At 49.6% G+C, this 18851-nt stretch overlaps 2 protein-coding genes and 1 long non-coding RNA gene across 3 annotated transcripts in view; 2 read left to right on the top strand and 1 right to left on the bottom strand.

The window, feature by feature from the left end:
• Positions 1-13408, bottom strand: part of STYXL1 (serine/threonine/tyrosine interacting like 1) — a 60521-nt gene extending 47113 nt beyond the window's left edge. Inside the window, exon 1 of the mRNA XM_017857594.1 lies at positions 13276-13408. The gene's annotated coding sequence lies outside the window, so the exon portion shown is untranslated. The remainder of the gene's footprint in view (positions 1-13275) is intronic.
• MDH2 (malate dehydrogenase 2) overlaps positions 13403-18851 on the top strand; it is a 21397-nt gene continuing 15948 nt past the window's right edge. The window contains exon 1 of the mRNA XM_017857638.1: positions 13403-13686. Coding sequence (XP_017713127.1) covers positions 13621-13686 — 66 coding nt within the window. The 5' untranslated portion in view covers positions 13403-13620. The remainder of the gene's footprint in view (positions 13687-18851) is intronic.
• Positions 13722-14501, top strand: LOC108518919 (uncharacterized). The gene is made up of 2 exons (XR_001882485.1): positions 13722-13993; positions 14086-14501. It is a non-coding gene; the product is annotated as an uncharacterized LOC108518919 (long non-coding RNA).

Here is an 18851-nt window from a genome sequence, read left to right as displayed (position 1 = left end):
AAAAAAAAAAAAAAAAACCCAGCCCCAAGAATCTCCTTCTGCAGATCCTTCTCCTTCTCAAAGGACTCCACCTGGTCAAGCAGGAACAGCCCCTCACCCACTGGTAAACTACTGGAAGGATGAGAGCAGTCCCTGAACCTAACAGTATGATTCCAAGAGAAGATGTATCCCTGTGAACTGAAATTAGGGCACCTCTAGCCTTGCGTAAGTTGAGGATTGAGCATGGGTAACCATCCCATTTGGTGCTACTCTGAAGCTTGCAGAGTTTATTTATTTACTTATTTTTTTGAGACAGAGTCTTGCTCTGCCCCCAGGATAGAGTGCAGTGGGACGATCTTGGCTCACTGTAACCTCCACCTCCTGGGTTCAAGCGATTCTCTCACGTCAGCCTCCCAAGTAGCTGGGATTACAGGTGCCCGCCACCACGCCCAGCTAATTTTTGCATTTTTAGTAGTGACAGGGTTTCACCATGTTGGCCAGGCTGGCCTCGAACTCCTCACCTCAAGTGATCCGCCTGCCTCAGCCTCCCAAAGTGCTGGGATTACAGGCGTGAACCACTGCGCCTGGCCCCTGAAGAGTTTAGATGTCTTCAGCTCCACACTATTTGAGCCCTCAAGGATATTCTGATGTATCATGCATTTACACAAAAATATTAAAGTAATATAGACGAGTTTTTGCCAAAAGTATTTTCCTTTGTGAATCCATTAAGCCACTTTAATTCCTTAATTGATTTTCTGTATGTCACAATTAGCCAGTTTCAATTTTTTTTACTTTCAATTTTGATTAAATTTCTCCCAAGATCAAGTCTTTTCCATTTTTTTTTTTTTTTTTTTTTTTTTTGAGCCACCTCGCCCAGCCTGTATTAATTACTTATATATACCAAGTCTCATTTTCCTGGTGACCTGTTCAAAACAGTGGAGTCAAAATGGCAAGTTTAGAACATTCTCCTTTATACAGGACTCTTTCAACACAGTACAGCTCTTCTCAAGAGACCCTTGGTGGGGTGTAGTAGCTCACACCAGTACTCCCTGCATTTTGGGTGTCCAAGGCAGAAGGAACTCCCAACCTCAGGTGATCTGTCCACCTCGGCCTCCAAAGTGCTGGGATTACAGGCATGAGCCACCATGCCCAGCCCAAAGACACTTACTCTCAAGAAGGCAGGGTGCTAGCACAGGCCTTGTCCCTGCACACAGTACACCTACCAGGGGGAAGGTCTGTCACCTTCCATATGACCTAGCCTGGCCTTCAAACCAGGGGTTCGTGTGTGGCTCTTTCCCTGAGTCAGCCCAGTGTGGTCCAGAAGCAGCTGGGCTGGCAAGCCCCCCTCTAGTGACAGCACGTGTCTATATTTGGGGAAAACAGCCAACCAGGAAGGGATGTTTCATTACAGGTTGCCAGAGCCTGTGACTAAGCGGGGACCCAGCCAGCTCCAGCTCACATCCCTGCCTCCCTGTGTCTACCCAACACCCAGGGGACTTCCATCCTGACAAACGGTGGAGGTTTCAGAGGCTGGGCCTGACCACAGGCTTCTTGTAGGAGTTCCAGGACACCGCGTGCTTGACCCAGTGCTCAGCTGCCAAGCCACCCCAACCCCCCAGACAGTCCAGGTAGACACAATTGATGGGCATTTGCTTCTGGTGGAGAAGAGACAACAGTTGATGATCCTGGAGAAGCCAGACCATGAGCTTCACTTTGGGATCCTGGCTCAGGCTGACCAGCACAGGTAAGGGTCAGGGTCCACAGCCAATCCCCACCGCTGTTCTGGTTCTCGGTGGGAAGCTCAGGCTGTGCCAGGATGACCAAGGCTCAAACACAGCGACAGGCATCAATGCCCTCACCTGTCAGCTGAGAGAATAACATACACTGGCAAAGCTGGAGGATCATTCAAGAGCTAAATGATATAAATTGCCTAGCAGCGGGCCTGACACATGGCGGGAGCTTAGGAAATAAAATTCCTTTACTCCTACCCTCTCAAGTTTCTTTCCCTGAAACAGGGGCTCACTCTGTTGCCCAGGCTGGCGTGCAGTGGCACAATCATGGCTCACCGCAGCCTCAAGCTCCTGGACTCAAGCAATCCTCCCACCTCTGCCTCCTGAGTAGCTGAGGCTACAGGTGCATGCCCCCACACCTAAGTTTTTATTTTTTAGAGACAGGGTCTCGCTTCTGGAAGAGAACAATGGGGAAGAACAGAGGTCTGAAGGAATGTGGGGGTGTTTGGTTCTGTGGGATGACATGAGCCTCTCCTCTGTCATCCCAGAAAAACCTCCCTACTCCTTATGTGACTTCAAGGCTGTCAGGACCAGCTTTATGTCTGGGAATTGAATGACATTCTTGAGGATGGCTTCAAGGAGAGCTAGCTAACTCTGTCATATTTGGGTTAAGTTTTGTTTTGCTGTTTTCTCTTAGAGATAGGGTCTCACTTTGTTGCCCAGCCTGGAGTGCAGTGGCATGATCATCACTCACTGCAGCCTCCGACTCCTGGGCTCAAGTGAGCCTCCCACCTCAGCCTTCCGAGTAGCTGGGACTACAAGTGTGCGCCATCATGCCCAACTTTCTTTTTTTTTTTTTTTTTTTTGAGACGGAATCTTGCCCTGTTGCCTAGGCTATAGTACAGTGGTACGATCTTGGCTCACCACAACCTCCACCTCCCTGGTTCAAGTGATTCTCCTAGTAGCTGGGATTACAGGTGCCCGCCACCATTCCCAGCTAACTTTCGTATTTTTAGTAGAGACAGGGTTTCACCACATTGGCCAGGCTGGTCTTGAACTCCTGACTTCATGATTCGCCCGCCTCGGCATCCCAAAGTGCTGGGATTACAGGTGTGAACCACTGCACCTGGCCAACTAATTTTTTTTTTAGTTTCTGTAGAGACAGGGTCTATGTTTTCCAGGCTGGTCTTGGACTCCTGGGCTCAAGTGATCTTCCTGCCTCAGCCTCCCAAAGTGCTGGGATTACAGGCATGAGCCACCGCGCCCAGCTGAGGGTCAGGATCTTAAGGGATTTGGTATAGTCTTTCCTCAATCCCAGCTTGACACATCCTTTGTGGCCTGAACCTTGACAAAGCTGGATAATACAGTCCCAGGACACAACACCCCCAGAGCTGTGGAGGCTGCAGAAGTGGGCCTGAAATCTGTCTCTTAGCTCAGAGGGACACCAGGTCCCACTGGCACAGAAGAAAGAAAGAGGGAGGAAGAGGAGGTCGGGGCCATCATAACCTCCTAACTTTTGCCTTGATCATCGCTAGTATCTACTATCACCTTTTTTCTTTTTGTGACAGTGTCTCTGTTGCCGAAGCTGGGGTGCAGTGGTGCAATCTCAGCTCACTGCAACCTTCGCCTCCCAAGTTCAAGCAATTCTCCTGCCCCAGCCTCCCCAGTAGCAGGGACTACAGGCGTGCACCACCATGACAGGCTTTTTTTTTTTTTTTTTTTGAGACGGAGTCTCGCTCTGTCACCCAGGCTGGAGTGCAGTGGCCAGATCTCAGCTCACTGCAAGCTCTGCCTCCCGGGTTTACGCCATTCTCCTGCCTCAGCCTCCCAAGTAGCTGGGACTACAGGCACCCGCCATGTCGCCCGGCTAGTTTTTTGTATTTTTTAGTAGAGACAGGGTTTCACAGTGTTAGCCAGGATGGTCTCGATCTCCTGACCTCATGATCCGCCCGTCTTGGCCTCCCAAAGTGCTGGGATTACAGGCTTGAGCCACCGCGCCCGGCCTAATTTTTGTATTTTTATAGAGACAGGGTTTCACCATGTAGGCCAGGCTGGTCTCAAACTCCCGACCTCAGGTGATCCACCTGCCTCGGCTTCCCAAAGTGTTGGGATTACAGGCCTTAGCCACAGCACCTGGCCTCCATCACTAGTATCTCTGTATTTTAGGGGAAGCAGGTATGGATCAGAGGCCTAGATCCAGCTGCCCACATCCCTGCTCCTTACCTTAGATCCTGCTATCAATTACATGTTCCCAAACCTAAGCCCACTCGACCCCTGAGAGGTACCCTAGTAATCCTGTGAGGGTAACAGGTCTACTCGTAGGGCAACTAGGCTCTTGGTGGGGCAGGGTCTGGGAACTACAGTACACTCTCTCAAAGACAGTGACCACCATCTCTGGCTCACTTCCTCCGACTCTGTCTCCGGGGGCCTGCTTTCCCTCTGCTCCCTGATTGGGCTCAGGCCTCACCTTCCACTTCTCTGACATGAGTTCATGGCCCTGACCGGACTCTGACCCGGCTTCGCTCCCCAGTCCCCGGCCTCAGGCTGCTCTGCCTGACAGAAGGGTTCACAGCAGACTCACATCTGCCACAGTCAGCGACTCTCAGCTCTTGGGAGCCCCCTGGTGGCTCTGCTGTGGCCAGTACAACACCTCCTGGTTGTTCTGCTGGGATCTTTCCTGGAAAGCCAAATCCTTTGACTTCCAGTCGGCAGGAGGCCCAAGTAAAAGTTAAAGCTATTTATCTAAGGCCAGGCACAGTGGCTTACACCTGTCATTCCAGCACTTTGGGAGGGTGAGGCGGGAGGATCATGAGGTCAGGAGTTCAAGACCAGCCTGACCAACATGGTAAACCCTGATCTCTACTAAAAATACAAAATTGGCCAGGGGTGATGGCACATGCTTGTAATCCCAGCTATTCAGGAGGCTGAGGCAGGAGAATCGCTTGAACCCGGGAGATGGAGGTTGCAGTGAGCTGAGATCATGCCATTGCACTCCAGCCTGGGCAATACTGTGAGACTCCGTTCTCCATGGTTCTGTTTTAAAAATACATGCCCCCAACTTCCAATATCCTAGAGCAGCTACAGAAAAATAAGTAAAACTCCCAGGCAAGGCAGAATGATAACCACCTCTCTAACCCCTTGTTTTAGCTCCAGGGATCCAAAAGGAGAGGTTTAAAATACTTCACTTGGCTAGGCATGGTGGCTCACACTTGTAATCCCAGCACTTTGGGAGGCTGAGCTGGGAGAATCACTTGAGGCCAGGAGTTCAAGACCAGCCTGAGCAATATAGTGAGACCCCCTCCTCTCCAAAAAAAAAAAAAAAAAAAAAAAATTAAATTAAAATAGTAAAATACTTCACTTGATCTGACTTTAGGGTTGAAGAGAAGTTAGGTTAGTATATAATGTGTGCACCTAATACCAAAATCTGATAGCACATGACTGTGATCTAAGCCCACTGTAAGGTACAAAATGAGTACATGTGGGTGTGTAGGGGAGGGGTGAGGAGGGTATGCTATGCTTTGAATATGGTTTGTTCCCACCAAAACTCATGCTGAGGCTTGCTCCCCAATGTGGTAGTATTAGGAGGTGGTGCCTGTAAGAGGTGATTTGGCTATGAAGATGCATGAATGTCTTCTCCAGGGAATGGACTAGTTCTTGAGAACAGGTTGTTATAAAGCGAGGTTGCTTCTTGCATTTTCACCTTTCCACACCTAATTCCCTGTCTCCACCACGTTATGATGCAGATGCAGCCCTCACCAGAAGCCAACCAGATGCAGCTACCCAATCTGGAACTTCCCAGCCTCCAGAACTGTAAGCTAAATAAACTTCTTTGCTACATAAATTACCCAGTCTCAAGTATTCTGTGATAGCAACAGAAAAGAGACTAAGATGGGCTGTCAACGTATTTGTATATTTTCCTATCCGATGACAAATAGGCATAGCAACTTTACGATCATAGAAATCAGGAAATAGCTCTCTTGGCGGATGAACGGAAAGGAGCATGAGAGAACTTTCTGGAATGATGGCAATGTTTTATAGTTTGTTTTGGGTGGTCGTTATAAGGGTAGAATTTGTCAAAACCAAACTGAACACTTAAGACATGTATATTTTACTGTATGAAAACTGTAAATCAATAAAAAAATAGTAATTCCCAGCCGGGCGTGGCGGCTCACGCCTGTAATCCCAGCACTTTGGGAGGCTGAGGCGGGCGGATCACGAGGTCAGGAGATCCAGACCATCCTGGCTAACACGGTGAAACCCCGTCTCTACTAAAATACAAAAAACTAGCTGGGCGTGGTGGTGCACGCCTGTAGTCCCAGCTCCTCAGAGGCTGAGGCAGGAGAATGACGTGAACCCGGGAGGTGGAGCTTGCAGTGAGCCAAGATCGTGCCACTGCACTCCAGCCTGGGCGACAAAGCGAGACTCCGTCTCAAAAAAAAAAAAAAATAGTAATTCCCTTGTTGTGACTGATGTGTTTTAAGTGTTCCAGGATGTGAATATGCAGGTGCATGTGTGTGCATGTACACGTGTGCGAGTATGTAGATGTCTGTGACCTTCATATGGGGTCTGGTCTATAGAAAACTATGTGGACTTGAGAACGCAGCAAGTACACACTACAGAACTTCAACTTGGTCCTCACAGCCACTAGCTAATCCCATTCTTGTTTTTCCACATTTGACCAGCATTTTCTCAGTGATCACAACTGTTATCCAAACCAAATTCTCTTTGGGAGCAACTTCTCGAATTTTCTAGTCTTGCCTGGGAAGGTTAAAGCCACTGGCTGTGAGTCACCCTCCTCCACCAACTGCTCCCCGGGTGCCCTTACATGCTTTTTTTTGAGACGGAGTCTCACTCTGTCACCCAGCCTGGAATGCAGTGGCACGATCTCCGCTCACTGCAGCCTCTCCCTCCAGGGTTCAATCGATTTTCCTGCCTCAGCCTCCCAAGTAGCCGGGACTACAGGCATGCGCCACCACTCCCGGCTAAGTTTTTATATTTTTAGTAGAGACAGGGTTTCACCATGTTGGCCAGGCTGGTCTCAAACTCCTGACCTCAGGTGATCCACCCACCTTGGCCTCCCAAAGTGCTGGGATTACAGGCGTGAGCCACCGCACCTGGCCCTTATGTGCTTTTCCCCACAGTCCAAGGGATAAGCATCCTCTGATCTCATCTGATTTCACCTAATCTCTCTCATTCTCCTTTCAGCATCTTAAAGCTCTTCCTATTAGCATCTTTCTCTCTGATTCCAAACATTCACAAGTCTCTGCTTTCTTAGAACAATTCATGAAACCAGAAGCTACTAGGTCGCTTGACCTGTGTCCTCTGAAGCTTGTGCAGGCACAGAAGCTGGTGCTGGGCCTCAGGCTGGAAATCCGAGGCTGGTGTGAGGCTGGCGAACTGTTGGCAAAGCAAGGGGCACCTGCATTTGAAATGGCCTGCAGCCCCAGAATCTGTTGGGGCAAAGAATGCCTAAGTGTTTCCTGTAGACCAGATGTGGACCAGGCAGGGGAGAAGGCCAACTAGAAGCTATTTTACTCATTTTTATTTTACTTTTTTGAGATGGAGTCTCGCTTTCTGTCGCCCAGGCTGAAGTGCAGTCTTGGCTCACTGCAACCTCCATCTCGGTTCAAGCCATTCTGTCCCAGCTTCTCGAGTAACTGGGATTACAGGCACCCACCACCACGCCTAATTTTTTGTATTTTTAGTAGAGACGGGGTTTCACCATGTTGGGCAGGCTGGTCTCAAACTCCTGACTGCCCACCTCAGCCTCCCAAAGTGCTGGGACTACAAGGCGTGAGCCACTCTGCCTGGCTGAGAAGCCATTTTAAAGGAACTCTGCCCAAGAGGGCCACCTAGAGGGACAACAGGCCAATGGCATGTGGTGGAGGATTCCAGAAGCCAGGGGCTGAGGGAGGAATTGAAAGCAGCAAGACTGAGACGGCCACCTGGATCACAGGAAACGGAGGTAAGAAAGACTCCCAGGAGCACTGCATTGGAGAGTCAGTTACAAATTCCCATCAAGCTGAGACAGTAACAAGGCCAGATGTCGAAGGCACTTTTCTTGCCCCATCTCTAGTCTCTTATAACCCCCTCTGCCAACACAGGATGCCTCAGAAGCCACAGTCGGCCTGGGGTGGGGTGGGGTGGGATGGAAGAGGAAACAAACAGAAGTCAACTACTGTCCTCCTCCTACGTGGGAGCCCAAAGAAAGTTTGAGAGAGGAAGAGAAGCAGCTTTACCTTTGAATTAAATTCCTAGTTTTGATTATTAACGTGAACTGGACACTGTGGCCATTGCAGTGAGTCTGTCCTGGTAACCAGATGGAATCCAAGGGCAAGCAAAGATTTAAAGACAGAAAGCTGTTGTATGATTGGATTCTACTTCTTGACTGTGGAAACCCTGCTTGCTCAATAAAGTTTCATTTGCAAAACACCAAGTAAAATCAATGCCTACCACACAGTGCTTGAAACAGCAGCCATTAAGACTGTTGTTAATTATCTTGGTATTTCCTTAGAGAGAGGCAGATAGGAGCTGAATGTGAGGCTTTTTATTTTTTTTCCTTTGAGATAGGGTCTCATTCTGTCACCCAGACTGGGGTGCAGCTCACGGCAGCCTTGACCTCCCAGGCTCAATTCTCCTGCCTCAGCTTCCTGACTAACTGGGACCACAGGCACATACCACCATGACTGGCTTATTTTTATTATTTGTAGACAGGGTCTCCCTGTGTTGCCCAGGCTGGTCTCAAACTTCTGGGCTCAAGTGATCCTCCCATCTTGGCCTTCCAGAGTGGTGGGATTATAGGCAAGAGCCACTACACCCGGCCAAATGTGAGGCTTTTCTAGCAGTCAAGTTGTTTGATATGGCCCAAGTAGAAGGCTTGGGAGGTAGCAAGTACCTCTTCTGTGGAAGAGGAACTCTTGGGAGGAATGTGGAGGGAACTGAATTCCAGATGTGGGAGCGAGCCTGACAATCTGTGATTCCAGTTTATTGCTCATGGTCTCAACGCTCCCCCTCTACAGAGGTGACTTCTGCCCTGGCCTCTGAGTTTCAATCCCATCGTTCCTTTTTTTTTTTTTCCTTAAATGAGACAAATCTTGCTCTGTCACCCACGTCAGAATGCAGTGGTGCAATCATGGCTCACTGCAGCCTCTAACTCTCCAGATCGCTTAAGCTCAAACGATCATTCCATGTCAGCCTCTCAGGTAGCTGGGACTACAAGTACACACCACCATGCCCAGAGAATTTTTGTACTTTTTGTAGAAACCGGGTTTTGCCATGTTACCCAGGTTGATCCTGAATTCCTGAGCTCAAGTGATCGTGGTGTTGGCTGCTCAAAGTGCTGGGATTACAGGCATGAGCCTGGCCCAGACGACTGACGGACAACTCAGCATCACTCCCAATTAAGCCCATCTAAAATGGAGCTCTTTGGTGTAACCCGACTTCCCTCTTTATGTACTTTCCACACCCCTTTCATTCATTCCTCAAACCCACATGAGCATGACTCTCACCCATTCTTCCCATGACACTTCTCCCACACTGGCCCCACCCGCTCCATTTCTATGGCCACTACCGTAATTCAGACCTTTGTCATCCATAAAATAGATTTCTAAACAATCTCCCTGCCCTCCATTTTTTTTCCCCCCGAGAATCCTTAGCATGCAAGATCAGTCAAATCTTCCTCAAACCTGGTTCTGGCCGCGTCACAAAAGCCTCTGATTGGCCGGGCACAGTGGCTCATGCCTGTAATTCCAGCACTTTGGGAGGCAGACTCGGGCAGATCACTTGAGATCAGGAGTTTGAGACCAGCCTGGCCAACATGACAAATCCCTCTCTCTGCTAAAAATAGAAAAGCTAGCCAGGTGTGGTGGTGCATGCCTGTAATCCCCACTACTCGGGAGGCTGAGGCAGGAGAATCGCATGAACCCAGAGGCGGAGGTTGCAGTGAGCCAAAATTACGCCACTGCACTCCAGCCTGGGCAACAGAGTGAGGCTCCATCTCAGGAAAAAAAAAAAAAAAAAACTTTGATAAACACTTGCTTCCCAAGAAATGAAATACAAACTTTTCAGCTAACATTCATAGGACCGGCACAATCTAGTTTTTCCCAACCTGCTGTTTCCAGCTGTAACTAAAACCATTCAACTCTCCTCAAATTCACTGAGGTCCACTCTCAGCCCAGTCACATGCTGGACAAAAAAAAAGGCACAGAGATGAAAGAGTACCAGGCTCCGAGGTGCTCTTAGTTCTAATTTACAGAGGAGTAAATAATTATCAGAGTATGCATTCAGTGATAAGGGACACTGCTTGTCCTAATGTCCCCATTCCAAAATAAATGATCTATTTACTGTCCCCTGAATACTGGCCTATGCTTATTTTCTCCCCTCCAGGTTTTATTTGGCCTTTTTTCTCCTCCTTTCCTGTCTAAACATTTCGCATTGTTAAACACCCAGGTCCCAGTGCCCCTCCTTTGACAATTCCGATTCCCAGGCAAAGGATCTCTCCCTCCTCTGGAGTTAAAAGTTCCATTGAAAAACACCTACTCTATTCTTCCAGCATGTCTCAGCTTATCTGCTTTGTGCGTGTGCGCTTTTGAGACAGAATTTCGCTCGTCACCCAGGCTGCAGTGCAATGGCACAATCTCAGCTCACAGCAACCTCCACCTCCCAGTTCAAGCAATTCTCCTGCCTCCATCTCCCAAAGTAGCTGGGACTACAGGTACATGCCACCATGCCCGGCTACTTTTTGTATTTCTAGTAGAGATGGGGTTTCACCATGTTGGCCAGACAGGTCTCAAACTCCTGACCTCAGGTGATTCACCCGCCTCGGCCTCCCAAAGTGCTGGGATTACGGGCGTGAGTCACCGCACCTGGCTTTTTTTTTTTTTTTGAGACAGTCTTTCTCTGTCGCCCAAGCTGGAGTGCAGTGGGGTGATCTCGGCTCAATGCAACCTTCACCTCCGGGGTTCAAGCGATTCTCCTGCCTCAGCCTCCAGAGTAGTTGGGGCTACAGGTGTGCACCACCATGCTGGGCTAATTTTTGTATTTTTAGTAGAGACAGGGTTTCACTATTTTTGGCCAGGCTAGTCTCGAACTCCTGGCCTCAAGTAATCCACTTCAGCCTCCCAAAGTGCTGGGATTACAGGCATGAGCCACCTTGCCTGGTGGTGTTTCTGTTGTTTAATTTTAAAAATATACAGAAGCCCGGGCGCGGTGGCTCACGCCTGTAATCCCAGCACTTTGGGAGGCTGAAACGGGTGAATCATGAGGTCAGGAGTTCCAGACCAGTCTGACCAACATGGTGAAACCCTGTCTGTACTAAAAATACAAAAAATTAGTGGCCGGGCACGGTGGCTCATGCCTGTAATCCCAGCTCTCAGGGAGGCAGAGACGGGAGGATAGCTTGAGCCCAGGAGTTCGAGACCTGCCTGGGTAATATAGCGAGACCCCGTTCTCCACAAAAAGGAAAAAAAAAAATTAGCCAGGTGTGGTGGCACGCTAATCCCAGCTACTCAGGAGAATAAGGCAGAAGAACTGCTTGAACCTGGAAGGCAGAGGTTGCAGTGAGCAGAGATTGTGCCACTGCACTCCAGCCTGGATGACAGACTGTCTCAAAAAAATAAAAATTAACATAAAAAAATCTATCTATCATATATACATATATATATAGAGAGAGATGGGGGGTCTCACTATGTTGCCCAGGTTAGTCTCACACTTCTGGCCCCAAGCAATCCTCCCGCCTCGGCCTCCCAAAGTGCTAGGATTACAGGTGTGACCCACCATATCTGGCCACATCTCAGCTTTGGAAGGTCCTCTCTCACACAGCGCCCACCCCCATCCCAATCCTGGGTTACACATACCTCCTCTGCGTCCCTGCAGCACTTCACACTTCTATTGTTGTTCATTTGTGCTGCTTGCAATTTACTTGTCTCTCCCACTAGACTCTGAGCTCCCTAAAGGCAAATAATGTGTAGATCCTGTTCACAGTAGAATACTCAGCTCCCAAATTGGGCTGGCATATCTTTTTGGAAAATTTTTTTTCTTTTAAAAATGAAATATAGAGATTGGGTCTTGCTATGTTGGGATTATAGGCATAAGCCACTGCCCCCAGCCAGGCTGGCATATCTTAACAGTTCAATAAAGAAGTGGAAGAGAGGAAGGAGAGTACAGCAGTCGCCGTGAACTCTCTTGTATTTATACTTTTTTTTTTTCCCAGAGTTTTGCTCTTGTTGCCCAGGCTGGAGTGCATTGGTGCAATCTTGGCCTCCGCCTCCCAGGTTCAAGCGATTCTCCTGCCTCAGCCTCCCGAGTAACTGGAATTACAGTTGTACACCACGACGCCCGGCTAATTTTTTGTATTTTTAGTAGAGAGACTGGGTTTCTCAATGTTAGTCAGGCTGGTCTCCAACTCCCGACCTAAGGTGATCCGCCCGCCTCGGCCTCCCAAAGTGCTCGGATTACAGGCTTGAGCCACCACGCCTGGCCGTACTGATACCTTCTTTAGCACTTCTGCTGTTATTGCCACTCCTGTTTTACCAACCACTGTCCCCAGGCTGCCTTAGTCATTGGTCCCCCCTGGATTTACACATTCCTTTATCAGGGTGGCAACCTGTGGCACATCTATCGGCTCCACTGTGAAACTTTTTCAAGGCAAGGACTGTGTCTGAGAAATCTCTGTATGCCCAGAAAACAGGAGGGGAAAAATGAAGCTCCTAATTTACAGATTTACGCGGGGCGCGGTGGCTCACGCCTGTAATCCCAGCACTTTGGGAGGCAGAGGCGGGCGGATCACCTGAGGTAAGGAGTTCGAGAGCAGCCTAACATGGTGAAACCCAGTCTCCACTAAAAATATAAAAATTAGCCGGGCGTGATGGCACACGCCTGTAGTCCCGGCTATTCAGGAGGGTGAGGCAAGAGAATCGCTTGAGCCCGGGAGGAGGAGGCTGCAATGAGCCGAGTTCGCGCCACTGTACTCCAGCCGGGGCTACAGAGCGAGACTCCGTCTCAAAAAAATAAGTAAATTCATACATTTAAGTGACAAACTCATTGTGAGCAGGGAATTCTACTCGACTTTCTGTCTGCGTAAACTCTGAGCAAATCCACTTGGCCTCAGCTACAGGGTCTTTATTCATAAAGCAGAAACAGTGGGACCATTAGAGCACTTCTGGGCAGACGAGAAAAGGTAGGAACTGTATGACCACAGAACCTGTTGTCCCTACAACCTATTCATCCGGAACACCGAATAGTGGTCCTCTAAAGCTCTCAGGGCTGGAGGTCGCCATTATCAGCAGTGGCGTCACTAAAGCTCTGTAAACTCGAACCCAAGGGTCTCAGCAACTTGGGAGACGACGGCCCGGATCTGAGGAGATGGCCCCTTCCTCCCACCCCGCCCAAGGACTCTCAGCCTCCCCAGTCCGTGCCTTTCCGGAGTTCAGAGCCCCCGCTGGTCTCCAGGGGCGGGAGGGATGAGTTTGGGTGAGGACAGGGGCTCGGGTCTGGGACTCACTCCACCTCCCGTGCTGCGCGACTCTGGCCAGGCTCCCTGTCCGAGCCTCTCTGCCTGGGACCCCACCTGGAAAAATGGCTCCTCTAAGGCGCTTCCAGCCTAAAGCCCGTCCTCTTCTACCTCTTGGGTGCGGACTGTCCCTCCCACTCCGACCACAGGTCCCCCACCGGCCACGCTATGACCCAGCCAAACACCAGGGTTGCCAGGGGAGTCCCTGAACGTTCCTTTCCGACTCCCGGAAGTGGCCGTGATCTCACGAGATCCCGGAGGCGAGCGCGACCGGAAGTCCGGTCACTCTCGCGAGGCCCTACGGAGCAGAGCCGGGAGCGCTGCGGAGTGTGGAGGTCGTTTGAGTCACTTACCTGTCAGCAGCTCCTGTGTCTGCCCGTCGGCACCCCTCCCGCTCCAGCCATGCTTTCCGCCCTCGCCCGGCCTGCCAGCGCTGCTCTCCGCCGCAGCTTCAGCACCTCGGCCCAGGTAGGCCCGACGAGGGGCGGCTTGCAGGCTGAGCACCCCCCCCCCCGGCCCGGGCCAAGTGCGTCCCCGGTTCGCGAGCAGCTCTGACCCTCTCCAGGCCAGCCTGGACCGCAGGGCTGCCCGGCACTGGCTGGAGATTGTGGCGCCCAGGGCAGGCCCTGACACTGGCCTGGAGATGCGAGGGAGAAAGCCGGGGAGAAGGGGGCGAGGTAGTCCCGCTCCAGGGCCGGTTCATTTATTTGGCAGGGCTCCCCCCAGGTCTCCCAGATTCCCCAGAGGACCTGCTCTCGGCCTGCACGCCTTCAAGGTTAGGAAACCGGGGCTCTGGATCTGAAAGTAAACTTACGTTTTTTTCTGCAGTTTTCCATTGCTTTGATATAGCTAATCTCCTTCTTGCAGCATCCGTGTGAGTTGTGCGTGAATAAAAGAAATCGTGTAATTTCTGACTCCATAGTATGGACAAACCGAGGCTAGAGAACTGGGCCAGGGCTACACAGTCATTTGGCCAGAGGATTAGAATTCAGCGCTTCTGACCTGAAGACGGCTTCCTCTTAACCTTTTTGGAGGATCTCTTCTGCTGTGGGCGGACTGAGCCTACCGCCAGGTGTCTTAACACAGTGCTTGACTTGGCCAGCGACCACTTAAGCCTAGGCTATTTTTAGCCATCTTCTAGAACGGTGGTTCTTAAACTCTGCTGTGTGTCAGAATCACCGGAAAGTTAATAAAAAACAGGCCTGGGCTCATTGAAGAAGCATAAGACCAGGGTTTCCGCATTTTTACCAAGTGAATCTAATTAAACCTAAGTTTGAGAACCCGGGAGGTGCCCGCATTGCCTTTTAATTACGACACCCAGGAGGGACATAATTTTAAAGGGGAATCCAAATTTATCATTGAAGTTCTCTCCTCCGGTTTCCTGTACATCCAGTTCATTTGAAAAATAAATACAAATGCTCCTGGGTTGATGGCTGCTTCCCGTACCCATCGCAAGTTGATAATATCCTAAGTCAAAAGGCGAGTTTAACTTTGTATATTTTCAGCTCGCATTGGCTTCCCACACGCAACCCCATCGTAAGTTGAATGTACCAAATGCTTTTGAGTTGCGGTAAAGTGGGGGCCCAGCTGTATACAGATAAGTCCATTAAGTTCCTGTGCTTGCCAACAACTATGCTGGGTGCTGCAGGGGATACCAAATTAAGTGAGAAGTGGTACTTGAGATGGGACAGAAACGAGTAAACTTAGGACAGGTGGAGGCGATGAAGGTCTTAGGGAATAAGTGAGAGAACAGGAGGCGATGAGGTGTGGGGGAGGGGCAGCCGACCAAAGGTAGGACAGGGAAGAATGATGTCCCGGAGAGGTTGAGTTTTGGTAGGACCTTCAGATATGCGACATATTTATTAAGCTAGGTACTGGAACTACATCGGTGAACAAAACACAAACGTCCCTGCTCTCATGGCAATTACTAGATACTTCACTTATTGCCCCACTATAAGGTATCTTAAAATAGTGATGAACATACAGGAAAAATGGGGATTGTAGGGTGCTTGTGTTAGGGAAGAGGGTACCAATTTTATTTATTTATTTATTTATTTTTGAGGCAAAGTCTCTCTGTTGCCAGACTGGAATGCAGTGGCATGATCTCGGCTCACTGTAACCTCTGCCTCCCAGGTTCAAGAGATTCTGCTACCTCAGCCTCCCGAGTAGTTGGGACTACAGGCGCACCACACGCAGCTAATTTTTGTATTTTTAGTAGAGACGGGGTTTCACCATGTTGGCCAGGATGGTCCCGACAGAGTCTCACTCTGTCTTCTAGGCTGGAGTGCAGTGGGTACCATCTTGGCTCACTGCAACTAACTCCTGGGCTCAAGTGATCCTCCTGCCTCTGGCCAGGCTGGTCTCCTCCTTGGCCTCCCAAAGTGCTGGGATTACAGGCATGGGCCACCACTCCCAACCAAGGGTAGCAATTTTACATCAGCCAGTGTAGGCCTCACCCAGAATGAGATGTTTGAGTAAAAGTCCGAAGGAAGCAGAGATCACATCATATGGAAAGAGTATTCCAGGTACTGGATACGTCTCAGGACATAGCTGAGAGCCCTTGGAGAAGCATGGAGCATGCCTCTAAGGTTTGAGAACATGAGGCTAGGGTAGTTCAGAGAAACCAGTGGAGGTAACAGAACAGGCCTTGTAAAATTTTCGTTTTTTCTCGGAAATAGTGTAGCCATTTGAGGGTTTTCAGCTGCGTAATGACTTGCTCTTCCTTCCAATTAACAAGATAGTCTTAGAAGCGAGAAAAAGGTGAATTAGGAGTTCATTGTGATCATCTAGGTGCAGGTGGTAAGAAATGGTTGCGGCCGGGCGCAGTGGCTCAAGCCTGTAATCCCAGCACTTTGGGAGGCCGAGACGGGTGGATCACGAGGTCAGGAGATCGAGACCATCCTGCCTAACGCGGTGAAACCCCATCTCTGCTAAAAAGTACAAAAAAAAAAACTAGCCGGGCGAGGTGGCGGGCGCCTGTAGTCCCAGCTACTCAGGAGGCTGAGGCAGGAGAATGGCGTAAACCCGGGAGGCGGAGCTTGCAGTGAGCTGAGATCTGGCCACTGCACTCCAGCCTGGGTGACAGAGTGAGACTCCGTCTCAAAAAAAAAAAAAAAAAAGAAATGGTTGCATTCTGGGTATTTGTTGATGGTACCAGAAGAGTTTACAGATGTGTGATTGGATAAGGGGTCATGGATGACGCCAAGGTTTTGGGCCATGGAGTTGGGCTGAAATAGATAGGCAAGACTTACAGAAGAGAGTGGGTTTAGGCAGGGGGAAGATATCAGGAGCTCAGTTTTATTGATTGATTGATTGATTGAGACAGAGTCTCGCTCTGTAACCCAGTGATGTGATCTCGGCTCACTGCAGTCTCTGCTTCCTGAGCTCAAGTGATTCTCTCACCTCAGGCTCCCCATAGCTCGGATTACAGGTGCTGCCACCATGCCCAACTAATTTTTTTTGTATTTTTAGTAGAGATGGGGTTTCACCATGTTGGCCAGGTTGGTCTCAAACTCCTAACCTCAAGTGATCCACTCACCTCGGCCTCCCAAAGTGCTGGGATTACAGGTGTGAGCCACCGCGCCCAGCCGGGAGCTGAGTTTTAGATATGTTCAATTTAAAATGCCTGTTGGTCATACAAGCGACGTTGTTGAGAGGGCAGCTGATGAAAGCAGAAAGATGGACTTGAGCCCATGTTGCAGTGGTCTCCAGACTTTGGATCTTGTTTTTTTTTGGTTGTTTTTTTTTTTGAGACGGAGTTCTGCTGTTGTTGCCCAGGCTGGAGTGCAGTGGTGCGATCTCGACTCACCTCCGCTTCCTGGGTTCAAGCCATTCTCCTGCCTCAGTCTCCCGAGTAGCTGGGATTACAGGCATGCACTACCACGCCTGGCTAATTTTGTATTTTTAGTAGAGACAGGGTTTCTCCATGTTGGTCACACTGGTCTCAAACTCCCAACCTCAGGTGATGCGCCTGCCTCAGCCTCCCAAAGTGCTGGGATTACAGGTGTGACCCACTGCACCCAGCTGGATCCTGTATCTTTAACAGTAAAAATGTAGAAAGCACATAGCTCCAATATATTTACTGATACATATATGTACTAATATATACATTACAATATAAACTCAAGTCAAAATTTTAAAACAAACATAACACATTATAAGGTGTTAAAACTTACAGATATTGGGCCGGGCGCGGTGGCTCAAGCCTGTAATCCCAGCACTTTGGGAGGCCAAGACGGGCGGATCACAAGGTCAGGTGATCGAGACCATCCTGGCGAACACAGTGAAACCCCGTCTCTACTAAAAATACAAAAAAAAACTAGCCGGGCAAGGTGGCAGGCGCCTGTAGTCCCAGCTACTTGGGAGGCTGAGGCAGGAGAATGGCGGGAACCCGGGAGGTGGAGCTTGCAGTGAGCTGAGATCCGGCCACTGCACTCCAGCCTGGGTGACAGAGCAAGACTCCGCCTCAAAAAAAAAAAAAAAAAAACTTACAGATAAAGACGGTGTTACTGTATGTCCATTTGCAACACAGTTGCCAAGCAGTGTGCTGTTGGTAGCCACTCTGCCACCCAGGAAAGGTCAGCGGGTCTGGAAGACAGCTCTTTGACAAGGAGATCATGATCTAACCTCTGGACCACCAAAGATTTTCATCTCATTGCAAAGCATGGTAAAGATTACACTACTTAAGGATCATGGTTTTGTAAATATTAACTTAAGCTGATGACGTCCTGTAATATACAAACAGTGACATCACCTTGACACAGTGAAAGCAAAGAAACCAGTGAAACAGTCCTCTTCCCCTCCGTCCCCCATGTTGTGTTCACCTTACACCTTATGTACACGTGGGACTGATCCATTTAAGTGCCCTAGTGAGGGCGCAGGTCAGTCCATTTCTTGGTAGAGATTAATTCTTTGTTAGATAAAGATAGAGACAGGCCGGGCTTGGTGGCTCACACCTGCAATCCCTGCACTTTGGAGACTGTGGTGGGAGGATCACTTGAGCTCAGAAGTTTGAGACCAATCTGGGCAATGTGGCAAAACTTCATTTCTATAAACAAAAAAACAAAAATTAGCCGGGCATGGTGGTGCACACCTCTAGCCCCAGCTACAGCTAAGGTGGGGAGGTTGCACTGAGCCAAGATCGCACCACTGCACTCCAGCCCGGGCGACAGAGGGAGACCCTATCTCAAAAAGAAAGGATACGGCCAGGCGCGGTGGCTCACGCCTGTAATCCCAGCACTTTGGGAGGCCGAGGTGGGCGGATCACAAGTTCAGGAGATCGAGACCATCTTGGCTAACACGGTGAAACCCCGTCTCTACTAAAAATACAAAAAATTAGCCGGGCACGGTGGCGGGCGCCTGTAGTCCAGCTACTCGGGCAGCTGAGGCAGGAGAATGGTGTGAACCCGGGAGGCAGAGCTTGCAGTGAGCCAAGATGACTCCACTGCACTCCAGCCTGGATGACAGAGCGAGACTCCATCTCAAAAAAAAAAAAAAAAATGCTCATTGCAGCATCTTCATCCTCCACCCTGGTGGGATTGTCTTGGGCACTCCGCTGTGAAACCACTGCCCTGGCTGAATGCTGGAGGCATGAAAGCTTTGGAAGATTTTTTTTTTTTTTTTTTTTTTTTTTT

This window comes from Rhinopithecus bieti, unplaced genomic scaffold (genome assembly GCF_001698545.2).
Source record: "Rhinopithecus bieti isolate Rb0 unplaced genomic scaffold, ASM169854v2 scaffold_42772, whole genome shotgun sequence".
NCBI classification, from domain to species: Eukaryota; Metazoa; Chordata; class Mammalia; order Primates; family Cercopithecidae; genus Rhinopithecus; species Rhinopithecus bieti.
Note: the sequence above shows the minus strand (reverse complement) of the source record. Positions and strands in the feature narration are given on the sequence as shown.